We start from the raw sequence: 18,628 nt of genomic DNA, 5'->3' as shown, positions 1-18,628 counted from the left end.
GCAGACTATCCAGAGCTAGGTATAGCCCAACTTGTGCGTGTCCCTGCCTCTTCAGACTATGAGCACGGAGTATAAGGGGATCACATGTGATGTCTTCAGAGTCGTGTGTTTGTATATCTAACTGGTAACAAGGCTGTCACCTTATTCGTGTAGACTAGCATGCCATCAATCATTTTCAACTGAAAATTGAGTTCTCAAGAACAGTCGTGTGAGATATACTCTACCCAATCCAGCTGCTCCGAGGATGATCGACATCATTCCCGACACTCTCCACACTTTCCAGCATCGGAAAGTACATAGCCGGCTTACTTTTGTGGATCGTTAGCTGCATAAGCTCGGAGCATGCCCCAAAACAGAATAAGTCAATCCTCAATCCAGGCACTGATTTTCCCAGAACATGGCTTGCACCCTAAAATGATCTTAGGTTGTCAACTTAACACTACTTGAGGCTACTGGAGATTATGATCGCCGCTCCTTTTACCCCGTTAAGACCAAGTCGAAATGGCGTATTCCCATCGTATCCCAGTTCCCGACGTCCATCGTATACCTATCGTATACAAATGCCGAGGGATCATCCTCTATTCTCCGGATACCCTGAATAAACATCTCTCTACTCATGTGAATATTCTACGTACTCCATACTCTGTACACAATGGAATATGGACTATTTGAAGCCTCGACGCGCCCCATTATGGGCCTACCCTTCTCAATGCCAGTCCAGTGGTGTCTATCATACTCACCATGATACACTTCTACCTCCCCCTGCTGACAGGCGCCCTCTTCATCCATGAGACTACAGCCTCAACTGCAGCCGGGCCCGCTGCCTGCGCCAATATCACCACCCAACTAGGCTCTGCAAAGGTCGTCAGCAGCCAATTCAACCTCCAATATATCAACAGTCTTGAATACTGGAATACCCTCCAAGATGCCTACAAACCCTCATGCGTGGTCTACCCAACCTCAGCGCAAGACGTCTCCACATCTCTCCAAGCCATCCGCGCAGCAGACAGTCGCTTCGCCATAAAAGCAGGCGGCCATAACCCCAACACATTCTTCTCCTCCGTCGACGCAGGCGTCCTCCTCGACATGAGTCGTATGACAGCCAAATCCTACGACCCAGAAACAACCCTCGCCACCTACGAGCCCGGCGGTGTCTTCGGCGATATATACGACTACTTCATCCAGTATAACCGCACAGTCGTCGGCGCTCGTCTCGCAGGCGTAGGAACAGGCCTCGCTCTCGGCGGCGGCATGAGCTATCTCTCGCCCCAGTACGGTCTAGCCTGTGATTCCTTCCGGGAATTGGAAATCGTCTTGCCTAGCGGTGAAATCGTCACTGCATCGCCCTCGTCCCATGAGGACCTATTCTTCGCATCCCGCGGCGGCGGCGGAAATGCCTACGGCGTCGTTACTAAGTATACAGTACAGAGTCGACCTATCGGCGAGCTATACGCGGGAAACATCATCTACACCTTTCCACAGAAAGATACCGTTATCGAGGCCATTGGCAATTTCATTAAATATAACACCGACCCCAAGGCTGCTATCATCGGTACATACGAGAAACTACCAACCCCGGATCTGAATCTGAACCTCGACGAAGCAATAATCATGTTCCTCGTCTACGACGGACCCGATCCAGGCGATGCATTCACCAATTTCACATCCACGCCACACCTGCTAAATACAATGGGGATCAAAACCTATCCCGAGGTCGTCAACATGCCCATCCCCCTCTCAACAGAACTCTCCCGCGGTGCAAACATGTTCCGCGTCGGCGTCCACCGCCCCGAGAATAACTCCTACGCCAACGCACTAGATAAATGGCGAGTCTGGGCTGAATCAAATAAAGGCAAATACGTGCTACTTTCATTGGACTTCCAGCCCGTGCCGCGCAGTTTGACGGACGCGAGTAAGGCGCAGAACGGTGGGAATGCGATGCAAATGCCAGATGGGCCCTGGTTTTGGTTGAATTATTTGATTACCACGCCGCCGGGTATGAGTGAGCCGGATTATAGGGCTGTGCAGGAGAGTTATCGGGATTTGGTGATGGAGTCGGGCAATGCGGAGGGTTTGCCGCTTTTTATTAATGATGCTAATGTGGATCAGGAGCCGTTGAGGTCGTTTGGGACTTTTGAGAGGTTGAGGGGGATTAAGAGGAGGTATGATCCGGATAATTTTTTTGGGGAGAAGACGGGGGGTTGGTCTTTTGAGTAGAGATCTGAGGAAATAGTGTGGTAGGAGTGTGGATGTGAAGATGAAGGAACGGGATATTTCATGATGAGGCCAAGCTCATGCAGCTTTGTAGCAAATGATACTCGGAATGCTTCGAAGACATGAATAGTACTGTTCTCGATTCTATTGGGACCTCTTAGTATCGAACAAACACCAAGAGAGGAGAGGATTCCAGACCCAAACCTGGGCAACAACTGGATAGGCAAGTCTAAAGCGAAAATGCAGCGCGATGTCAAATCTCAGTCACAATCCCAAATTGAGATCACAAATTCCCCCTCAACGCCTGCTCCCGCTCAAAAGCCTCAAACAGACTCTTAAAGTTACCAGCTCCAAATCCATCAAATCCATGACGCTGGATCACCTCCACAAAAACCGTTGGCCGATCTCCGACATGCTTGGCGAAGATCTGCAGCAGATATCCACGCTCGTCAAAGTCGACGAGGATATTGAGTTTCTCCAGGACGTCGACGTCGGAGCTCAGGGTCCAGGAGACGTGGGAGAGACGCCGGCGGAGGTCCGCGTAGTATGTACTGGGGACTTTGAGGAATTGAACGCCCCGGGCTTGGAGGTTTGTGACGGCGGAGACGATGTTGTTGGAGCGGAAGGCGATGTGCTGGACGCCGGCGCCGTGATAGTAGTCGACGAATCTGGATTTGCGGTTAGAATCTTGGATAATATAGCTATATGGAGCGAGGGAAATTGGAGATTAAGACGGGAGAGGCCATACTCCTCAATTTGAGACTTCTTTTTGCCCACTGCGGGTTCGTTCATGGGCATTTTGATCGTCTCGTTCGGTGATGCTACCACGATAGACCGCATGGCGGAGTACTCGCTGCACATGTCCTTGTCATCGACCGTCCAGTAGCGGTGGAAATCCAGACATTCCTCGTAGCTATTTCCCATCCAATTAGTCAAGTCCTTCAAGTCCTTTGGAACGAGGGTACAGCAACATACAACTGCACAGCTCGATCCACGCCACCCCACGTCTGATTCCCCACGCAGTGATCAATCTCCAGAAACTCGACCGATGGGAGGATCTGGTTGATAGGATCTTCATCCCCATCAACGACCCGATACCCCGGCAAGAATGGCGCATTATCCGCGTAATGCTCTCGATTGACCAGCGAGTGCACGGTATCACCATATGTCCCCACCGTCGCCGTCGTAATATATCCATCCCCCTCAGAATCAGCCTTGACACTCTTCGGCTCCGCCACAGCAGCGGCCCCATTATCAACAGCGCGCTTCCAAACTGCACCCACGTCGCCCGTCACCCGGAATGCGACGTCCTTGACTCCATCGCCGTGTGTCGTCAGGTGCTCGTGGATCGCGGCAAGCACCGTCCGGTCCTCGCTCGTCGCCTTTTGCAGGGCATTGTTGTCTTTCTCGGATTCAGTATGCGCGGGACCACACACCGGCCCTGTCAGGACGAAGACGGCTCCACCATTGGCAACCACGTAGCTGGCCAGGTATGGCGAGCCTGTTTCTGGGCCTCGGTAGGCGATGGCCCGGAAGCCCATGCGGGTGATGTAGTAGGATGCGGCTTGCTTGGCATTGCCGACGTACCAGAGGATATGGTCGAAGCCGACATATTCGGGGCCCAGGTTTGTTGGGAAGATGGTCTCGTCTGCGTTGGGGATGGTCATTGTGGCTGGCTGGCGGGCTGGCGCCGGGTTTGACGGATAGACCGGGTTAGGAGGAGGGAATGTCGATGGCGAGGAATTGCTTTTTCCTCGCCGTCGAGAGTCGTTTGACGTGGTCAATTGAGAATGTATTGGCAAGCTTGGGGGAAGGAGAAAGCTGGAACAGGGAAAGGGACGAAAGCTTAATCAAGATTGTTTTTCGGGAATCGCTTGCATAAACTTTCACGTCACACATTCTTCGCCCGCCTTCCCGCGGCTTCGCCTTGGCGATAAGAGACACGCGGCAATGCTGATATCATTGGGTGAGCTGGTTATTTCATTCCCATTGTGATTTCCGGTGATCTTCGTCGAAGATAAGGAAGTTGTCAAGTCATCTGCAAAGACATGGCCCTGCCGTGTTTAACCCTTCGTTGTCCCGACGGTCGTCCGAGGGCGACGGAGCAGATCGTAGACCGCATTAGCTCACACGAAGAGGCAACACGCGGAGCGACGGAGCAGAATGGTAGATCTTATGTTTCATGACCCTGGCAGCGTTGTATTTGTCCGTAGTTGCGTCCACGAGGGCCAATTGGTGCAGCATGGCCATGACCATGTTGTAGTCCCTCGAGGAAGCATCCCACAGGCCTGCACCAGCACCAGGAGGGAACAACTCCCTCAAATCCTGATTCCCCTTTCATATCCATCAATCAACGATCTCAATTCAATTCCTTCGAATGCCCCCTCAAATATTATTCACCGGCTCCGGACGGCTCTTGAAAAACACCTTATACCTGACAATCTCCACCACCTCCAACTCCTCCGTCTCAGTCCCAGCCCTCTTCTGTAGCACCGCGATCGGTCTTGGTAATTTCTTCACCTCCCCAGTCATCCGCTGGTACCGTCCCACGTACAGGTAAACCCGTTTCATCCACTTAGTATCGTCTGGGTTGTGGATCGAATAGTCCGGGAACATGAGTTTGCCGATCGGGGTTTCGTAGGAGGTGGATTCTGCGATTCCATTGTCTACACTGGGATCGCCCTGCTCGGCTTCGGAGGTTGGCACGTTGATTGTGCCTTGGAGTTCGAGGAGGGCAAGGCCTGAGGGTGTTTGGAGGAGTTGAGGGAGGGGATTGTGGACGGAGAGGGAGGGGTCTGTCACGAGCGCAGAGGAACGCGGATGCAGTGCAATTGACGGCATGATTGATGGAATAGCGAGGCTTGATGCTGCTCTTCGAGTGTTGATGTTAAAGATGAGGTTGAAGATTGTCAGATCGAGAAGACGCGACGCGGGTCGCGTTCCGTCATTGGACCCCACATTTTAGCATGGGGAGGAGGAGAATCTGCCGACATTAACTACCGAAGACAGTTTAAGATTAAAATGGCATATGGTCGCTGCTGAGATGGTTCTTAGGTTACAAATTAGGGACTTATGACGAGATCGTCGCAATTTCAATTGGCATCTTGATAGGATAGTGAATGATTGATGCAGAATGGTACTGTCAAAGGCTAGCCCTTCATCCTGTCCCATCTTTGTTAGACCTTCCTTTGCCTCCCGGATACATCTTCCCTATGAGACGATGATTTGCATGTCAGACTACAGACTTTGATGTCTTCTGTCCTCCAGATCAAGCTTTTGGGTTGAGGGTGAGCACTCTTTAGAGAGGCGGCAATAGGATAGAAGTCTCGAGGCAGTTTCCAGACAATTCCCTTCAGGCTTGATTTGATGGTTTGGGGTAGCCTAGGCGCAGTGTGATCATCTCTAGACTCTTCACAAGAGACATTCCAACATAGAAGAACACTGAGTGCAGGTTGGTGGTTTGTTTCGTGCTGGTGAACAGGGTCTGCAAACAAGTCAGCCATGAGCTTCCTAGTTTTCTCATCGAAGATAGAGTCACTCACCAGAGGTCATCAGACTTTTGATGGAAATAATGTGCCGATTTCAAGATATTGCTCAAGTAGAACTTTTAACAACAGCCATAAACGAATCATTCGTCGATTCAGGAAGGGCCAGAACCCATGCCCTTGTAACAGGCCTCCTCCAGGTTTTGCAGGCCTTGGATAGTCTCACTGGCCAGGGTATTAGCAGTGCCAGCTGGGCCCTGCAATTTGCCGTAGCGGAGATCGCTCAAATCACCAACGGTCGTATTGAGCTCTTTCAAAAGACCCGCAGCCTCTTGGTCAACATCGGCTATCTCACGCTCAATGTTGGCACAGGCAGTCTCCATCGCCGCCAGTAGACTATCCACGGAATGGTAATCATCTGGACCGGTAGTCACATTCTGACCAAAGAGATGGAGATCCACCTCCATCTCCCGCTGCTCATCAGCATCAGCAGCTTCCACGCCTGCGGCACGACTGGCCCTGCGGAGCTCGGCTTTCTGTCGCTCGCCTTGGCGGATCTCTTTGTCGATGTTTTCATTCACCCGATCCATGTCATGTTCCCGGACTTGCTGAAGCTCTCGGTACAGTGTGCGGATGTGGGGATGACTCCGTAGTCGTCTAGGGAATAGCTCTGTGAATTTCTGGAGAGACATGACTGTCGGTAGAGGCGCCGGCGAGAGCAAAAAGTTGCTCAGAATGGATTCTTCTGAAGGTGCCATGTTTGCAATAAGATTGTTGTTTTTGGTCTTCTCAATCAATGTAGTTTGATTAAGCTCTCTCGATAATGATCGAGGAGTAGATCGCCAGTTGAAATATTTCCCGAATGAGAAGCGGCCGCGTCGCGTCTCCGAGGCGCGCCGATATCACGTGTCTGCCGTTGAGATGGGGACGATAAACCAGACAATCAGCAACAGAACTTCTGGTACTTCACGGAAAGCATTGTACAACAGAAGATAATTGTGCACCCACCCAAAATTTCCACTGCGGGCACGAAGTTGTGGATCTTTTCTCTTCGCTGGCCGTCTAGATATTTCGCATTGCACCTGATTTCTCAAGGGGCCACTTCCGCCTTTTCTGGAATTGAGCATCCATCTCCATCGGCAGTGCTCTGACAGCCCTACACGCGTCACGATATTCACGCGAGAGGCTTCCATTGTCGAAAACTGCATATCCAGCCATTGAGAATCAGGCAGGGCTGGATTGAACTCCAATCAGGCACCATCCGACTTCTTGTAGAGGCGCCTGGGCAAATTGTCTGTAGGCAAGACCGAGATATCAACCGCCTCAAAGTCCGTCAAAAGCTGCCTATCCAAGCCAATACTGCCCTTCGCCAGTTCACCGCCCACGGACTTTCTCATTTCAGGATTGTGAATGTTTTCCTGAAGGTTTGTTCCTGCATCTTCCAACCTTTTCAGAGGCTCGTCCTTCGACGCTTGCAACCTCTTCATCGCCATCCTCTTCTCCTCCTCACCGTCCCCACCTTCATCATTCTCTTCACGTTTCCCCATTATGCCTCCCTCCTCCATGTACAGCAAGGACGAGAAAGTCCTTTGCTTCCACCATGATATCCTCTATGATGCGAAGATCCTAGAGGTGCGGCCTAAGGACGCCGCCGATAAGAAGAGCGTCCTCGAGTACCTCGTCCACTATAAAGGGTGGAAGAACACGTAAGTTAGCTCTGCTCTTCCCTTCTGCACTCTCGCTTTCGCCTTCACACACCTCTGCACCCTCAAAACGCACATCATGGATCATATCTCCCTTCGTATGAACCGTTCGCAGACCCGTCGCCGTCTGTTCGTGACTCCATTCAATCCGGTCCCAAGAAGAGAGTGGGTTGATCGTGTTTCTCGCGATCAACTAATCTCTTCCATCAACGATATCAAAGAGATCATATGCTGACTGTTCTCTCATAGCTGGGACGACTGGGTACTCGAGGACCGCCTTCGTAAGGCTACCGAAGAGAACCGGGAGCTGGCCGCTAACCTGCGCCGTGAGGTTGAGGCCGCCGCACGCCAGAAGAATGCAAAGCCGACGGCCAAGAAGCGTGCCATGTCTGATCGCAGCTCCGTTCGTGACAGTGAAGAGCGTGGCAACTCGGTGCCTGGCCGGGCTAGCAAGCGGGCTCGAGGCGAGGCCGATCTTGAGAAGGTATGTCGTCGTCGTTTTACGACTAATCCCCGTATCAACATATCGTATCACACCTTTACTCTCCTTCCTTCCTTTCCTCCTTTCTTCCTAAAATCCTCTCTTCCAATCTTCTCTTCCCAATCTCCCCCATCTTCAACGTGCACGATCACAATGGCTCATCATAAGAGAACCCCCCGTCGCGCTATCCCTTACACCCTTCTACTTCCCTATCCAAGCCTCAGAGCAACCGCTCGCCGCGTTCCTTCTGCCAACCTTAACACCTCTCACTCGCGTGAAACTGACGTGGCCCAACCCGATCTCGAACAGGAGGAAACCTTCCAGTCCCGTCCTTCCATCCGCATCGTCATGCCGGACAACCTGAAGGCCCTGATCGTCGACGACTGGGAGCGTGTCACTAAGAACGGCACTGTTGTCAAGTTGCCGGCTCCCAAGCCTGTCCGCAAGATCCTCCAGGACTGGCGCGACGAAGAGGCCCCCAAGCGCACCGAGTGCCGCATCGATGTCGACGTCCTGGATGAGTGTATCGCTGGCATCCTCGAGTACTTCGACGTCATGCTCGACAAGCTCCTGCTCTACCGCTACGAGCGCCCTCAGTATCGCATGTTCCGCAAGAAGTATGCTGGCATCCCTGGCAAGGACAGCCCCGTTGATGTCTATGGTGCAGAGCATCTCATCCGCCTCTTCAGTATGTGATCACTCTCGTTTTTACTGATGATACTTTCTCTTTTTTTCCTGGATGATTCTAATGTCTCGTTTGTTTAGGCCTCCTCCCCGAGCTGCTTGCTCAGACCAATATGGACCTCCAGGCTACCCAGCGCCTGCGCGAGGAGCTCTCCAAGTTCTCGATTTGGCTGTCCAAGAACTCTGAGAAGTACTTCCGTACTGAGTACATCTCTGCAGAGGACGCTGTTGTTAAGAAGTCAATCGAGGATGCCGACTGAGCATCCATAGTCATCTTTTGTCGCAGTTTCACCCTCTCGCCCTCCTTACCTCTTGCTTTTTTTTCTAATCTGGGTTTCTGACGCCTTTCGGCAATGGTTGCCTTTCCTGTCTTTTTTTTTTCTTTGTTGAGCCTCCACGAGAGGCCTCTGTGTTGGATTTTCTTCTCTCCTGTGTTAATTCTTAGCTTTGCGCGCAATAACGTTGATATCCTGAGCAATGCTTCTACTAGAGAAGCCAATGGGAACATGAAGTTCAAAGTATTCAAACTTCCACTGAAAGTAGACTATGCTATTTCGGATATGATAAATAATAGGTCTATCGAGTACCTAGATACCCTGATAATACCTAGTAAGCCTTTTACTCTAGCTATTAAAAAAGACGGTTCAAAAGATATCTAGAAATATCTTTCGTAAAAGGGAAAGTTAAAGCACATATGCTTACATTATAAAACTGTTTCTCCAGTCCAGAGATCGAGGATCTAGTGTACCTATTCTCCACTATATCCGAAAATACAATAGACTGTCGTCCGAAAGCACAAGTTGGGGTGCATTTGGCCTCAGCTTACATTCACACGTAACCATCAATGCCAAATGCCCATATTTTCTACAGGATCCTCAAAGAAACAACAATCCCAACTAAAACATCCCACCTAACACAGCTACGTACCCCCATCCCATCTCATCACCATTTACGCAACCAACTGCCGCGCATCATCAACCGCACACCGCGCCGCCTTCTTCAACTCACTCTTCCACTCCGTCTCCCTCCACCGCGACCACGTCGTCAATCCCTCCGGCGGCTGAATACTCAACGTATCATACCCCTGCTTGATAATACGGTGGACCTCCCGCGGACTAAGATTCTTCTTTTTGATAGATGGCAGTGCCACGGGTGTGGGTTCGCCGTCAACCTTGGGACTAGCAGCAGCTGCAGCAGCAGCCGCTGAATCCTTGCCATCAGACTGGAAGAGGAGCGTGTAGAAATGCGTAGAGACAGAGAGTAGTGTATCAATAGCCGCGGCGTGGATATCCTTCGAAGCAGAGGTGGGATCCACACCTACCGCACCTCGTGTACCAGCAGACGTAGAAGTATTTGCAAACCCATACACATCTCTGAATTTAGAGATAACAGGCCCTGTCTCGACGAGTTTATAGAATAAATCATCGTACGAGGCTGGATCGGGTAGGAATGTGTCACCTGCGGACACGCAAAAGGCCATTAGATCTGCGAGGGAGGAGGTGAGGGTTTTGATGTTGTGGTTTGAGGAGAGGTCAGTGGCGTAGGTTGTTAGGAAGCGCATTAGGGAGAGGAGGGTGCGCCATAGTTCGGACCAGTGGTATGTTAGGCGGATTTTGTTGGTGGAGAGGTATGTGAGGAGGCGGAGGGTTATTGATATTGTGTGGCTGTTTGATTTGTAAGTAGATGTATATACCATAGTGTGTGGATGATATAGTGTGGATAAGATGAAGGGTGGGTGGGTCAATTGGGAAGAAGGACTGGCTGGCCCTGGCTTACCTGTAGATGTTGACGTCGAGTCGTCGGCGGAGGTTATGCGTGATAGTATCAATCATAGCGTCGAAGATGACCGTGGCGAGGACGCGGTCTCCGCTGACTAGCGGGAGATATGGCTGACGCTGTCGACATAGCCGGACACGACGCTTGCCGCCTTCGGTGCAGATGTGTTTGCAGAGGGTTGGGTCTTCGACGAGGATGCGGAGTGTGAAGAGGCTTAGTTCGGCGTAGTGTGCTACGCGTGGGGATCGGTATGCGTGTTGCAGGAGATAGGAGGATAGAGAGAGGAAACTGGAGAAGGGGGACTCTTCGTTTTTCTCGGGGATCATGTGGACCAGGTGATAGCCGAAGAGCTTGTTCGAGTTTGCGAAGTCATAGGTGGCCATTAGAATAGCGGCTTCTTGTGCAGGACTTGAGGTGTGTTAGCTTGTTTATAGTGGTGTGGTATATTGATAGAAAGGAGCTTACAGATCGGCGAACATAGCCTTCGCTTCCTCTGCCGTAGGCGGGTTCGCCTTGTCCCTTGCACCTGGTGCAAGAGCTCGTAGCCCGAAGAAGATGAGCGTGTTGGTCAAGGTCCAGCCTTCTGGGATATCATCCTGGACCGCGACGTAGCCATTGCGCAGGCCACTACAGGCTATGCCAACGCCCTTGACGATCTGTTGGATGCTTGCCTCGTTGACAAAGTCGTCCAGTCGGAGCTGATAGGGGTTTTGAAATTCGAATTTGTTGTAGTTTGCCAATAGACCCAACAACAAGAAGGGGTCGAAGACTTGCAATGGTGTCTCAGAGTCGTTGACGTACTATTTTGTTCAGGTTAGATCTCGGGTAAACAATTTAGGGACTTTGGAGATGAATACCTTCATCAACGAGGGGAAGAGATCCCGATGCGTGAAATAGGAAACCAGGCTGGTTTTGTAGGCCCCGCTGGTCATGGCAATAGCCACTCTGATAGCTTTCCGGCGGAGCTCAACTTTAATTCCGATTTTAGTGTCAATCATGTATTGTGTGAGTACAGCCTCAGGGGTTACTCACGACTACTGCCATTGCGCACGATGCCATCCAGGACAGCCACAAACTCGGAAATGACATGGTCAACCTCGTCGAGGCCTGCGAGGACCGTGATAACATCCGAGCTTGGGTTCGTGTACTTTTTGCTCAGGATGCTGGTTAAGAAGACCGTCAGGGTCTCAAGCGGGCTGTTAGTCGATGACTTGACCCGATTCGAGATAGCGCGAGCATACTCACATCTAATGCATAAGAATCGGCCGGAGCTACTCCGGAAGAAGCCTCGCGAATGGCACGTGCGAATAGGTGCTTCGTTTGTGTCTACACAACCAAATATCAGTATACTGGCCATGGTAGACAATCGTCACCACAATGAACTCACCTGTAAATTCAACGTCTCATCTGGACTCAACCCATCCAGCAATGAATGCAACCGGGCCCGATCTGGGGGCAGAAGGAAGAACTCTCTCCAGAAGCCCTCAGAGGGCTCCACATCAGCATCGTCGGGAGCCTAGAGTCGAATATCAGAATGGGTCGGGGGGCAGGCAGTGTGCGGGTGGAGGGGCATACTTTAAACAGTGTCTCGTAGAGCTGGACGATCTTCGGCTTGAAAGTCTCGGGCCGGCTCTGCTGTGTCAGGGGCGAGGCCTCCATTGTTCAGGCGCACGATCTACAAGCGATCCCTGAAATTTGTTACATGCAATATGCAGCTGGCGACGGGCGGTTGGTTTCTTGACCTGCGCTTTAGTGAGGCCGACAGTTTGGCACCAGCCACTTTGTCAGCGGGTCCAGCCACATGTCCTTAACTACGGAGACGGAGCTAGGCCGCGATTTTGTCCTACGGTGTATATTAGATAAGGAGAGATGAACCAAGAAGATAAGATGATATAAATGAAAGATTCAGTCAATCAGATGGGTTCTTAGTTAAGACGTTTAGTTGTTTTGAGTGATTATCATGTCTCATCTCTCTGATGATGGAATTGCTCATGCTTTCTCCGCAAATCGGCTTGGTGCCTTGGTGCCTGAGGCCTGAACAGGTGGCATTCGCTGACTCATCTACCGATAAACGCAAACTGCATCGAGTATTAACAATGGAAGACGATTCGATGAGCAGTAACATGTAGATTTGGCTGATATGTATGTAATAGCTATCTTCGAGAAAGAATTACCATATATATTGGTAATCATATATCACTTGCTTACAAGCATCACCTGCGGGTAGCGGCAACTGTTAATCGCACTGCGTAGTGGCGCCACCGTGTGTAGAAACACCTCAACTCTGATTGGCCGGAGGATGAATCATGCAACTGGGTTAGCTAATCCGAGGGCCGCCGGGGAAGGCCAAACACAGAGATTCTTCTTCTCCTGCCACCTTCATCGAATTCACCACTCACACACACCACCACCCTCATCTGTACACACAGTTCCTATGCGTGTATAGCCCTCTCTTAGCGCTCACTCCTCACACTCGAGTTTCCTCACAATCATGAGTTTCTGCTCCGCCATGCAGCGCCCGGTGACATCATCCGCCACACTTCTCCGATGGGTGAAGCCCTCGGCCGGCCAACGTTGCTCCCAGTCGTTGCGCTGCTTCTCCTCCAGTGGGAACGCCTACATGTCTTCCAAGCGTGATATGCAAACCGCGACTGCATACCGCCCACACACGCTCCCTTCATCTTTCCCGATGCCGCGCAGCAGTGGTGGCTTCGATACCTCGATTACCGCCGACTTCCCTCTCCCCGGAGAACACTCCAAGACCGCCTCAAAGCTAGAGTCCTCGACCATTTCCCTACGAGAAGGCGAGGCACAGAAGCCCAAGCCTGCCCCGGCCACCTCCACCACCACCGCTACCCCGAAGACTTCCCCGAAGCCCCGTCGGCCATTGCGGGCACGCAAGGCGGCAATGAAATTGACACCGCTGGCTACGGAGCAACTTCGCAACTTGATGTCCCAGCCCGATCCCAAATTCATCCGAGTCGGTGTCAAGAACCGCGGTTGCTCGGGTCTGGCGTACCACCTCGAGTATGTGGAGAAGCCCGGCAAGTTCGACGAAATCGTGGAGCAGGATGGTGTGAAGGTTTTGATCGACAGCAAGGCTCTGTTCAGCATCATCGGCAGTGAAATGGACTGGCATGAGGATCCGCTGAGCAGACGCTTTGTTTTCCGCAACCCCAATATCAGTGAGTTTTCCCCTGTATTACAAATCAACTCGCACTTGTCTTTTGATGCGGTTACTGACTCCTAGCAATAGAGGAAGAATGTGGTTGCGGTGAATCCTTCATGGTTTAAAACGCTCGTTTCGTCATGTCTCCTCAATTCGGCTTTTCGGCGTTGGTCGCTCACGGTGCATCGGACGGCGTTTTCTCTTTCTCTTCACACACTTGGTTCCTGTTCTTGGGGCCTACGACCTTTTCTTTTTCTTTTGGTCGACTACATACGCTTGATATCCAGTTGATACATATTCTCCTCTTTCTTTTATCCTTATTTTTCCCCTGCATGATTCCACTGCATGATTCCATCGCTCTCCCATCGGGGAGGTACTGGCAACGGACGGACTCGGGCTTTTCTGATAGATTCCTCTAGGTCGTAGAGGTCTAGCTGGCTTGTCACTTGTTTCCATCGTTATGAAATCCCTTTGGCTGTATCTCGAGATTGCATCATGTGATAGTATGTCTATAGATCAGTTAAGTTAATGGACCTGATGATTCAAGGTGTTCAATAGGAAGTAGGATTTGACATAAAATCTGTATCTCTGGTGGCAGTTCCTGGACTCTGTGAACTTGTGACGGGGAGGTAACGGAAGGCTAGCTGGCCGATAAGAACGATTTGATCGCAATTTATTCAGCAAAGATGATAAGAACTTGGAAATCAATTCCCGCTCTTCTGGAAAAGTTCCATGCCAAGCACAGCGATTAAAGTTCCAGCTGATCTACAGGCAAGTGCGGTTGCGAACAAGGGGTGTACAGTCCAAACCCATTTCACTATTTACCTCGGAAGATGCTTGCAGGTAGAAAGCAGAAGTAGTAACATAATTAGCTACGGGCGCCCTTGAGACATATGAAGCTCGGGCTTGACATCGTGACTCGGTTCTTCCAGATGCCTCTACCTCGGCAACGGCAATTCGAGCTTCCCTAGCAACTGGTATGCACAGATGTTTGCCAAGTAATAATACCAATCACGTATGACTCGATAGTATACATTCTCATGTCCATTATTCTCATGCCGATGATGTGTTCAGCCTGTGCTTTGTAGTGGATACATCAGGTGACGAATGCCTTCTATCTTGGCATTGTACTACTCCGTACTGAATTCTGGTTTGCATGTTGAGATGAGGCAGAACTTGAAGAGTGGCGGTGTGTGTAAGTGGATTTTGGATGAAAAATGAATCGAAATACCCATTCAATAAACGTGTCCATAGGGGGCTTGAATTGCAATGATGTCTATAGTTGCCATCTAGGTACCCGGGCCCGCATCCGGTATATTCTTCGTGGAGCCAAATATACATCACCAGATTATCTAGGTTTTCTCTCTCTTGAAAGGGGGCTTAACTTCTTAGAATCACCTGACTTTTCTAGATCAGGATGCTATTATGAGCGTCCAGACCTGTCCCTTGGCTCAACCAAGTGGTCCAATTTCATCACGAATCCTGCATCAGTAAACTTGTTCCTCCCATCGCGTGATTACTCGGCTTGCCACTCACGATCCAATCATAGAATCCTCACGCCACACGGCGCAAGCAAACTGGATAATAATGCCTCAGACAACTCTGGGGCCCTTACTTCATCTAGACTGCAATTCTCTGCCACTCACATAATCGAAACGTAAATGATTCCAGGGGTCACTCGAGTCACTTGACCCCATTTTGCGCGATATTACCTAATTTCTCGGTTTGCGTCGGGGATGTACTTACCCGATCCAGTCTGGCCTTCCCTTTAGGATCGTCCCCGGGTTCTAGATCCCCATACTTTTACGTTATTCTTGGAGGATCTTATGGGGTTGCCCAGCATTGGCATCGCATCATTTGGAAAATTGGGTGATATTTTGGAAAAATTGTGAGAATGTTGGGGTTTGTGCCACTTGTGGATTCTGAAATTCTGTAAATAGCGTCATAATGATCGCCCTTTTTCTTTCCCCGCAAAATTGAAATCTTTATAAGGCGTCGTTTTCTTCCCCGGACTTGACTGCCGAACAGTTCAGATCAAGATCTTTTTCAGGCTATTCTCAAAGGCTTCTTTCTACAAATCGGCTTCCTTTTCCGCACACAAGTATATCTTGATGTGAGTCAAAATACATCTATTCTTTATACTATGTTGGACAATCACTCATACAACCCTTCTAGATCACTTCTACAAAGTCTACCCTCTCACACAATAACCATGCAATCCCTCGAGTGCCCATCCCAAGGCTGGAGATGCCAACAATGCGGTCTCCCCGGAGTCCGTGTCTCCAATGATTCCACCACCGGCGCACACTACAAGTGTGTCCCATGCAATCGCTCCCTGGGCCTTTGCCCTTGCACTACACCTGGAGCCCGGACAACTTCTACATGCCACTGCGGCCAACGCAGCGGTGCTTCTTCACCAGGTCTAGATGACCAAGTCCCCCGTGGCGTCGCCATGCTTCCCACAGAGCGAAAGAACAGCCTCAACCCACACAACCCGGACGAGGGCTTCGATGAGGACTGGGAGGCGAATTGCACTCCTGGTTTCATGGTCAAGAGGTTTAAGGCCTCGGCTATGGAGTTCCTTCCTCATTGAGGGATGATCTAAGCATTTTGAATTGGCTTTTGATATAGCGAGTTTTGTTTTGTTTTTATCAAGTTTGTGTACTCAATTGTTGCCTGGTGAGGTGACGATGAAATGTTGAGTGAAAAGTTGTTATAGTAATAATATGGTTTTGGGACTGCTGGCAATTATCACCAAACCATCGTGAGAAGAAGAATATATATCTGTTATTCTATCAGTCAATGACTCCTTAAAGCACTTCTATATCTTGTTCAATTATTACGATAAAAGCAAATGTACGTTGCAGACACCTGGAGACCGCCAATTGGGTTATACGCTTTAACGTGAGGCTAAGGCCACCAAATGTTCGAGTCCACCAGCAAAAACGAAAGGTCAGACGACCCGCAATTGCTATTGAGGCTACCACAGTTTGTAGAAACAAAAATAGTCGCGCCCGGGATCGAACCGGGAACCTTCTGAGTAACTTGGATTCATCTGAAGTAGACGAATTCATCCCATGTGAATCAGAAATCATGACCATTAGACCACGCGACTTTATATGTTCAGATCGGCCGAAAGAGGAACTATGATGTAAGGAGCTGTTAGACCTTCTTGGAAAGTTGCAGATGATCTATGCCTAAGTGATCTTAATCATTGATTATTATAGTATCTACAAAATATCGTTTAGGTCTGACTTTATAACTAGTGGCTTATCCTTAGAGCTCTGACTATACTCATCATTTATCTCAATGAATACGCTGTCTAATTATACCTAGTATATATGTCTAAGTAAGGTTTACACACGTTTGAAAGACAAGTAACCGCACAAGAAATAGGATAACTGGAGACAGGAATATATAGCCAAAAAAGGAACGAGCTTACATCAAAGTCGCGTGGTCTAATGGTCATGATTTCTGATTCACATGGGATGAATTCGTCTGCTTCAGATGAATCCAAGTTACTCAGAAGGTTCCCGGTTCGATCCCGGGCGCGACTATTTTTGTTTTTTTCATCATCTTACAAATAACGTCTTCAATATCATTCAGGTTATATTCTTTTGTCCATCGTTCTTATTAATCTGATCTTAATCATATTTCTTCAAAACTCTCTTATCTGAATGCCTCCACGTTATCGCCTTATCCGAGGCAGTTATTGATAATCATCGGAACTTCGAAGCCTCGAGTATCCACCTCCCCCGGGATCTCTAACTCCGAGCAGCTCTTGATCCTCGACAGCTCTCATATTCTCACATCGAGCGAGCGTATGGTACAGTCTGACACCAGTACAGCATGGCATCACCATCCTTTCTCTCCCCTAACATCGCCAACGACGCCTTCCTGGACGCGCTTCTCATCACCGTCCGCTTCTCCGCGTCCATCCCCGACCTCCACCTAGACGTCCCAGATGCAGAGACCACAACAGGCGCAGGCCTTAAACAATTAATCCGCGCCGAACTACCATCCTCACTCTCTTCCCACCGGCTTCGTCTCATATATGCTGGCCGTGGACTAGAAGATACAACCGCCCTCGCTACATCCCTCAAGCTCCCACCCTCTCCATCCCGCAGCCCACGCCCCGCAGTAGACGATGACGATGCAGACGAGCTCTCCGCCGCAGAAAATGGCTCTGCAAAGAGTAAAGCCAAGGGCAAGCAGCCAGTTCGCGACTCCCGTCCACGTCTCTACATCCACTGCTCCATCGGCGACATTGCACTCTCCGAGTCAGACCTAGCGGCTGAGGCCTCCGTAGCCTCAACCGTCCTCCTACAAAAGAAGAAAGACGGGTTTCGCTCTACATCTCTCCTCGCACCTCCGGATACACATACTCCGCAATTACAATCCCAACCCCAACCACAGCAAGCAACATCTACAACCCCCGCCCCACGCGGCTTCGACCGCCTCTTATCAGCCGGTTTCACAGCCGCAGAAGTCACAGCCCTCCGATCCCAATTCCTCGCCGTGCAGTCCGTCTCCCGAACACCGGATACTATGCCCACGGGCGAGGAACTGCGTGATCTAGAGGATCGGTGGATGGACGAGGGGTCGACTGTTGCGCAGGCGCAGGGTGGTGGGGACGCGGGTGATGATGATGGGTTGGTCCTGGGATCTGGATCGAGGAATGCAGTTGATGATATGCTTTGGGGTGTGGTGATGGGCTTCTTTTGGCCTGTTGGGTGTGCGATGTGGTTGAGGAAGGAAGAGGGAGTTTGGAGTTGGAGGAAGGGGTATCATGTTTTTATCGGGGTGGGGCTTAGTGCTTTTTTTGGGGCTGCGAGGATGATGATGTGAGGGGTTGATGGTGTTTATATGTTTATATTTGAATTTGGATTTGGTTCATGGGTTTTGGTGGGTGCTCTTTCGGCGTTGGTTCGTTTTCTGCAAGAGATACCCCCCCTTTGAAACGGAGCAAGCGTATACTACATTATTTTCAAGTTCACTAGTGTAATAAGGTAGGCTGTTAATGGTGAGATAGGACGACTAGTGTTTCTCGAAGTATGTTCATGAAGTAGTGTTTGACTATCAGTTCTATTCGTCCGAAGTGCCCCTAAGGAAAGGT

At 50.2% G+C, this 18,628-nt stretch overlaps 10 protein-coding genes across 10 annotated transcripts; 5 read left to right on the top strand and 5 right to left on the bottom strand.

The window, feature by feature from the left end:
• Positions 1-741: 741 nt before the first annotated feature.
• Positions 742-2,217, top strand: N7473_011363 (FAD-binding oxidoreductase; the record flags this gene model as incomplete). Its single annotated transcript, XM_057157302.1, has 1 exon — positions 742-2,217. The coding sequence occupies one exon, from the start codon at positions 742-744 to the stop codon at positions 2,215-2,217; it is 1,476 nt and encodes a 491-aa protein (XP_057003152.1).
• Positions 2,218-2,336: 119 nt separating this feature from the next.
• On the bottom strand, positions 2,337-3,881 carry N7473_011362 (4-hydroxyphenylpyruvate dioxygenase family protein; the record flags this gene model as incomplete). Its single annotated transcript, XM_057157301.1, has 3 exons — positions 2,337-2,882; positions 2,963-3,127; positions 3,190-3,881. 3 exons carry the CDS (start codon positions 3,879-3,881, stop codon positions 2,498-2,500), a joined length of 1,242 nt encoding a protein of 413 aa, XP_057003151.1. The 3' UTR covers positions 2,337-2,497.
• Positions 3,882-4,335: 454 nt separating this feature from the next.
• Positions 4,336-5,055, bottom strand: N7473_011361 (Ctf8 family protein; the record flags this gene model as incomplete). The annotated part of the gene is made up of 2 exons (XM_057157300.1): positions 4,336-4,548; positions 4,615-5,055. The coding sequence occupies 2 exons, from the start codon at positions 5,053-5,055 to the stop codon at positions 4,336-4,338; spliced, it is 654 nt and encodes a 217-aa protein (XP_057003150.1).
• Positions 5,056-5,854: 799 nt separating this feature from the next.
• Positions 5,855-6,457, bottom strand: N7473_011360 (Cnl2/NKP2 family protein; the record flags this gene model as incomplete). The annotated part of the gene is made up of 1 exon (XM_057157299.1): positions 5,855-6,457. One exon carries the CDS (start codon positions 6,455-6,457, stop codon positions 5,855-5,857), a length of 603 nt encoding a protein of 200 aa, XP_057003149.1.
• Positions 6,458-6,949: 492 nt separating this feature from the next.
• Positions 6,950-7,264, bottom strand: N7473_011359 (uncharacterized protein; the record flags this gene model as incomplete). Its single annotated transcript, XM_057157298.1, has 1 exon — positions 6,950-7,264. One exon carries the CDS (start codon positions 7,262-7,264, stop codon positions 6,950-6,952), a length of 315 nt encoding a protein of 104 aa, XP_057003148.1.
• On the top strand, positions 7,248-8,827 carry N7473_011358 (Chromatin modification-related protein eaf3; the record flags this gene model as incomplete). The annotated part of the gene is made up of 4 exons (XM_057157297.1): positions 7,248-7,405; positions 7,652-7,886; positions 8,193-8,571; positions 8,649-8,827. 4 exons carry the CDS (start codon positions 7,248-7,250, stop codon positions 8,825-8,827), a joined length of 951 nt encoding a protein of 316 aa, XP_057003147.1.
• Positions 8,828-9,276: 449 nt separating this feature from the next.
• On the bottom strand, positions 9,277-12,101 carry N7473_011357 (ARMH3 family protein). The gene is made up of 8 exons (XM_057157296.1): positions 11,919-12,101; positions 11,731-11,859; positions 11,589-11,669; positions 11,376-11,529; positions 11,201-11,313; positions 10,809-11,143; positions 10,344-10,751; positions 9,277-10,231 (listed from the first exon to the last, which is right to left on the bottom strand). The coding sequence occupies exons 1-8, from the start codon at positions 12,000-12,002 to the stop codon at positions 9,517-9,519; spliced, it is 2,019 nt and encodes a 672-aa protein (XP_057003146.1). The 5' UTR covers positions 12,003-12,101; the 3' UTR covers positions 9,277-9,516.
• A 733-nt stretch (positions 12,102-12,834) lies between these two features.
• Positions 12,835-13,637, top strand: isa1 (Fe-binding Fe/S cluster assembly protein ISA1; the record flags this gene model as incomplete). The annotated part of the gene is made up of 2 exons (XM_057157295.1): positions 12,835-13,528; positions 13,600-13,637. 2 exons carry the CDS (start codon positions 12,835-12,837, stop codon positions 13,635-13,637), a joined length of 732 nt encoding a protein of 243 aa, XP_057003145.1.
• A 2,087-nt stretch (positions 13,638-15,724) lies between these two features.
• On the top strand, positions 15,725-16,105 carry N7473_011355 (uncharacterized protein; the record flags this gene model as incomplete). The annotated part of the gene is made up of 1 exon (XM_057157294.1): positions 15,725-16,105. The coding sequence occupies one exon, from the start codon at positions 15,725-15,727 to the stop codon at positions 16,103-16,105; it is 381 nt and encodes a 126-aa protein (XP_057003144.1).
• A 1,256-nt stretch (positions 16,106-17,361) lies between these two features.
• On the top strand, positions 17,362-18,360 carry N7473_011354 (DSC3 family protein; the record flags this gene model as incomplete). The annotated part of the gene is made up of 1 exon (XM_057157293.1): positions 17,362-18,360. One exon carries the CDS (start codon positions 17,362-17,364, stop codon positions 18,358-18,360), a length of 999 nt encoding a protein of 332 aa, XP_057003143.1.
• Between the last annotated feature and the right edge of the window lie 268 nt (positions 18,361-18,628).

Source organism: Penicillium subrubescens (genome assembly GCF_028828155.1).
Source record: "Penicillium subrubescens strain IBT 31985 chromosome Unknown utg000010l_segment0_segment0, whole genome shotgun sequence".
NCBI classification, from domain to species: domain Eukaryota; kingdom Fungi; phylum Ascomycota; class Eurotiomycetes; order Eurotiales; family Aspergillaceae; genus Penicillium; species Penicillium subrubescens.
The sequence above is the reverse complement of the archived record's forward strand: the minus strand, read 5'-3'. Positions and strand labels throughout refer to the sequence as shown.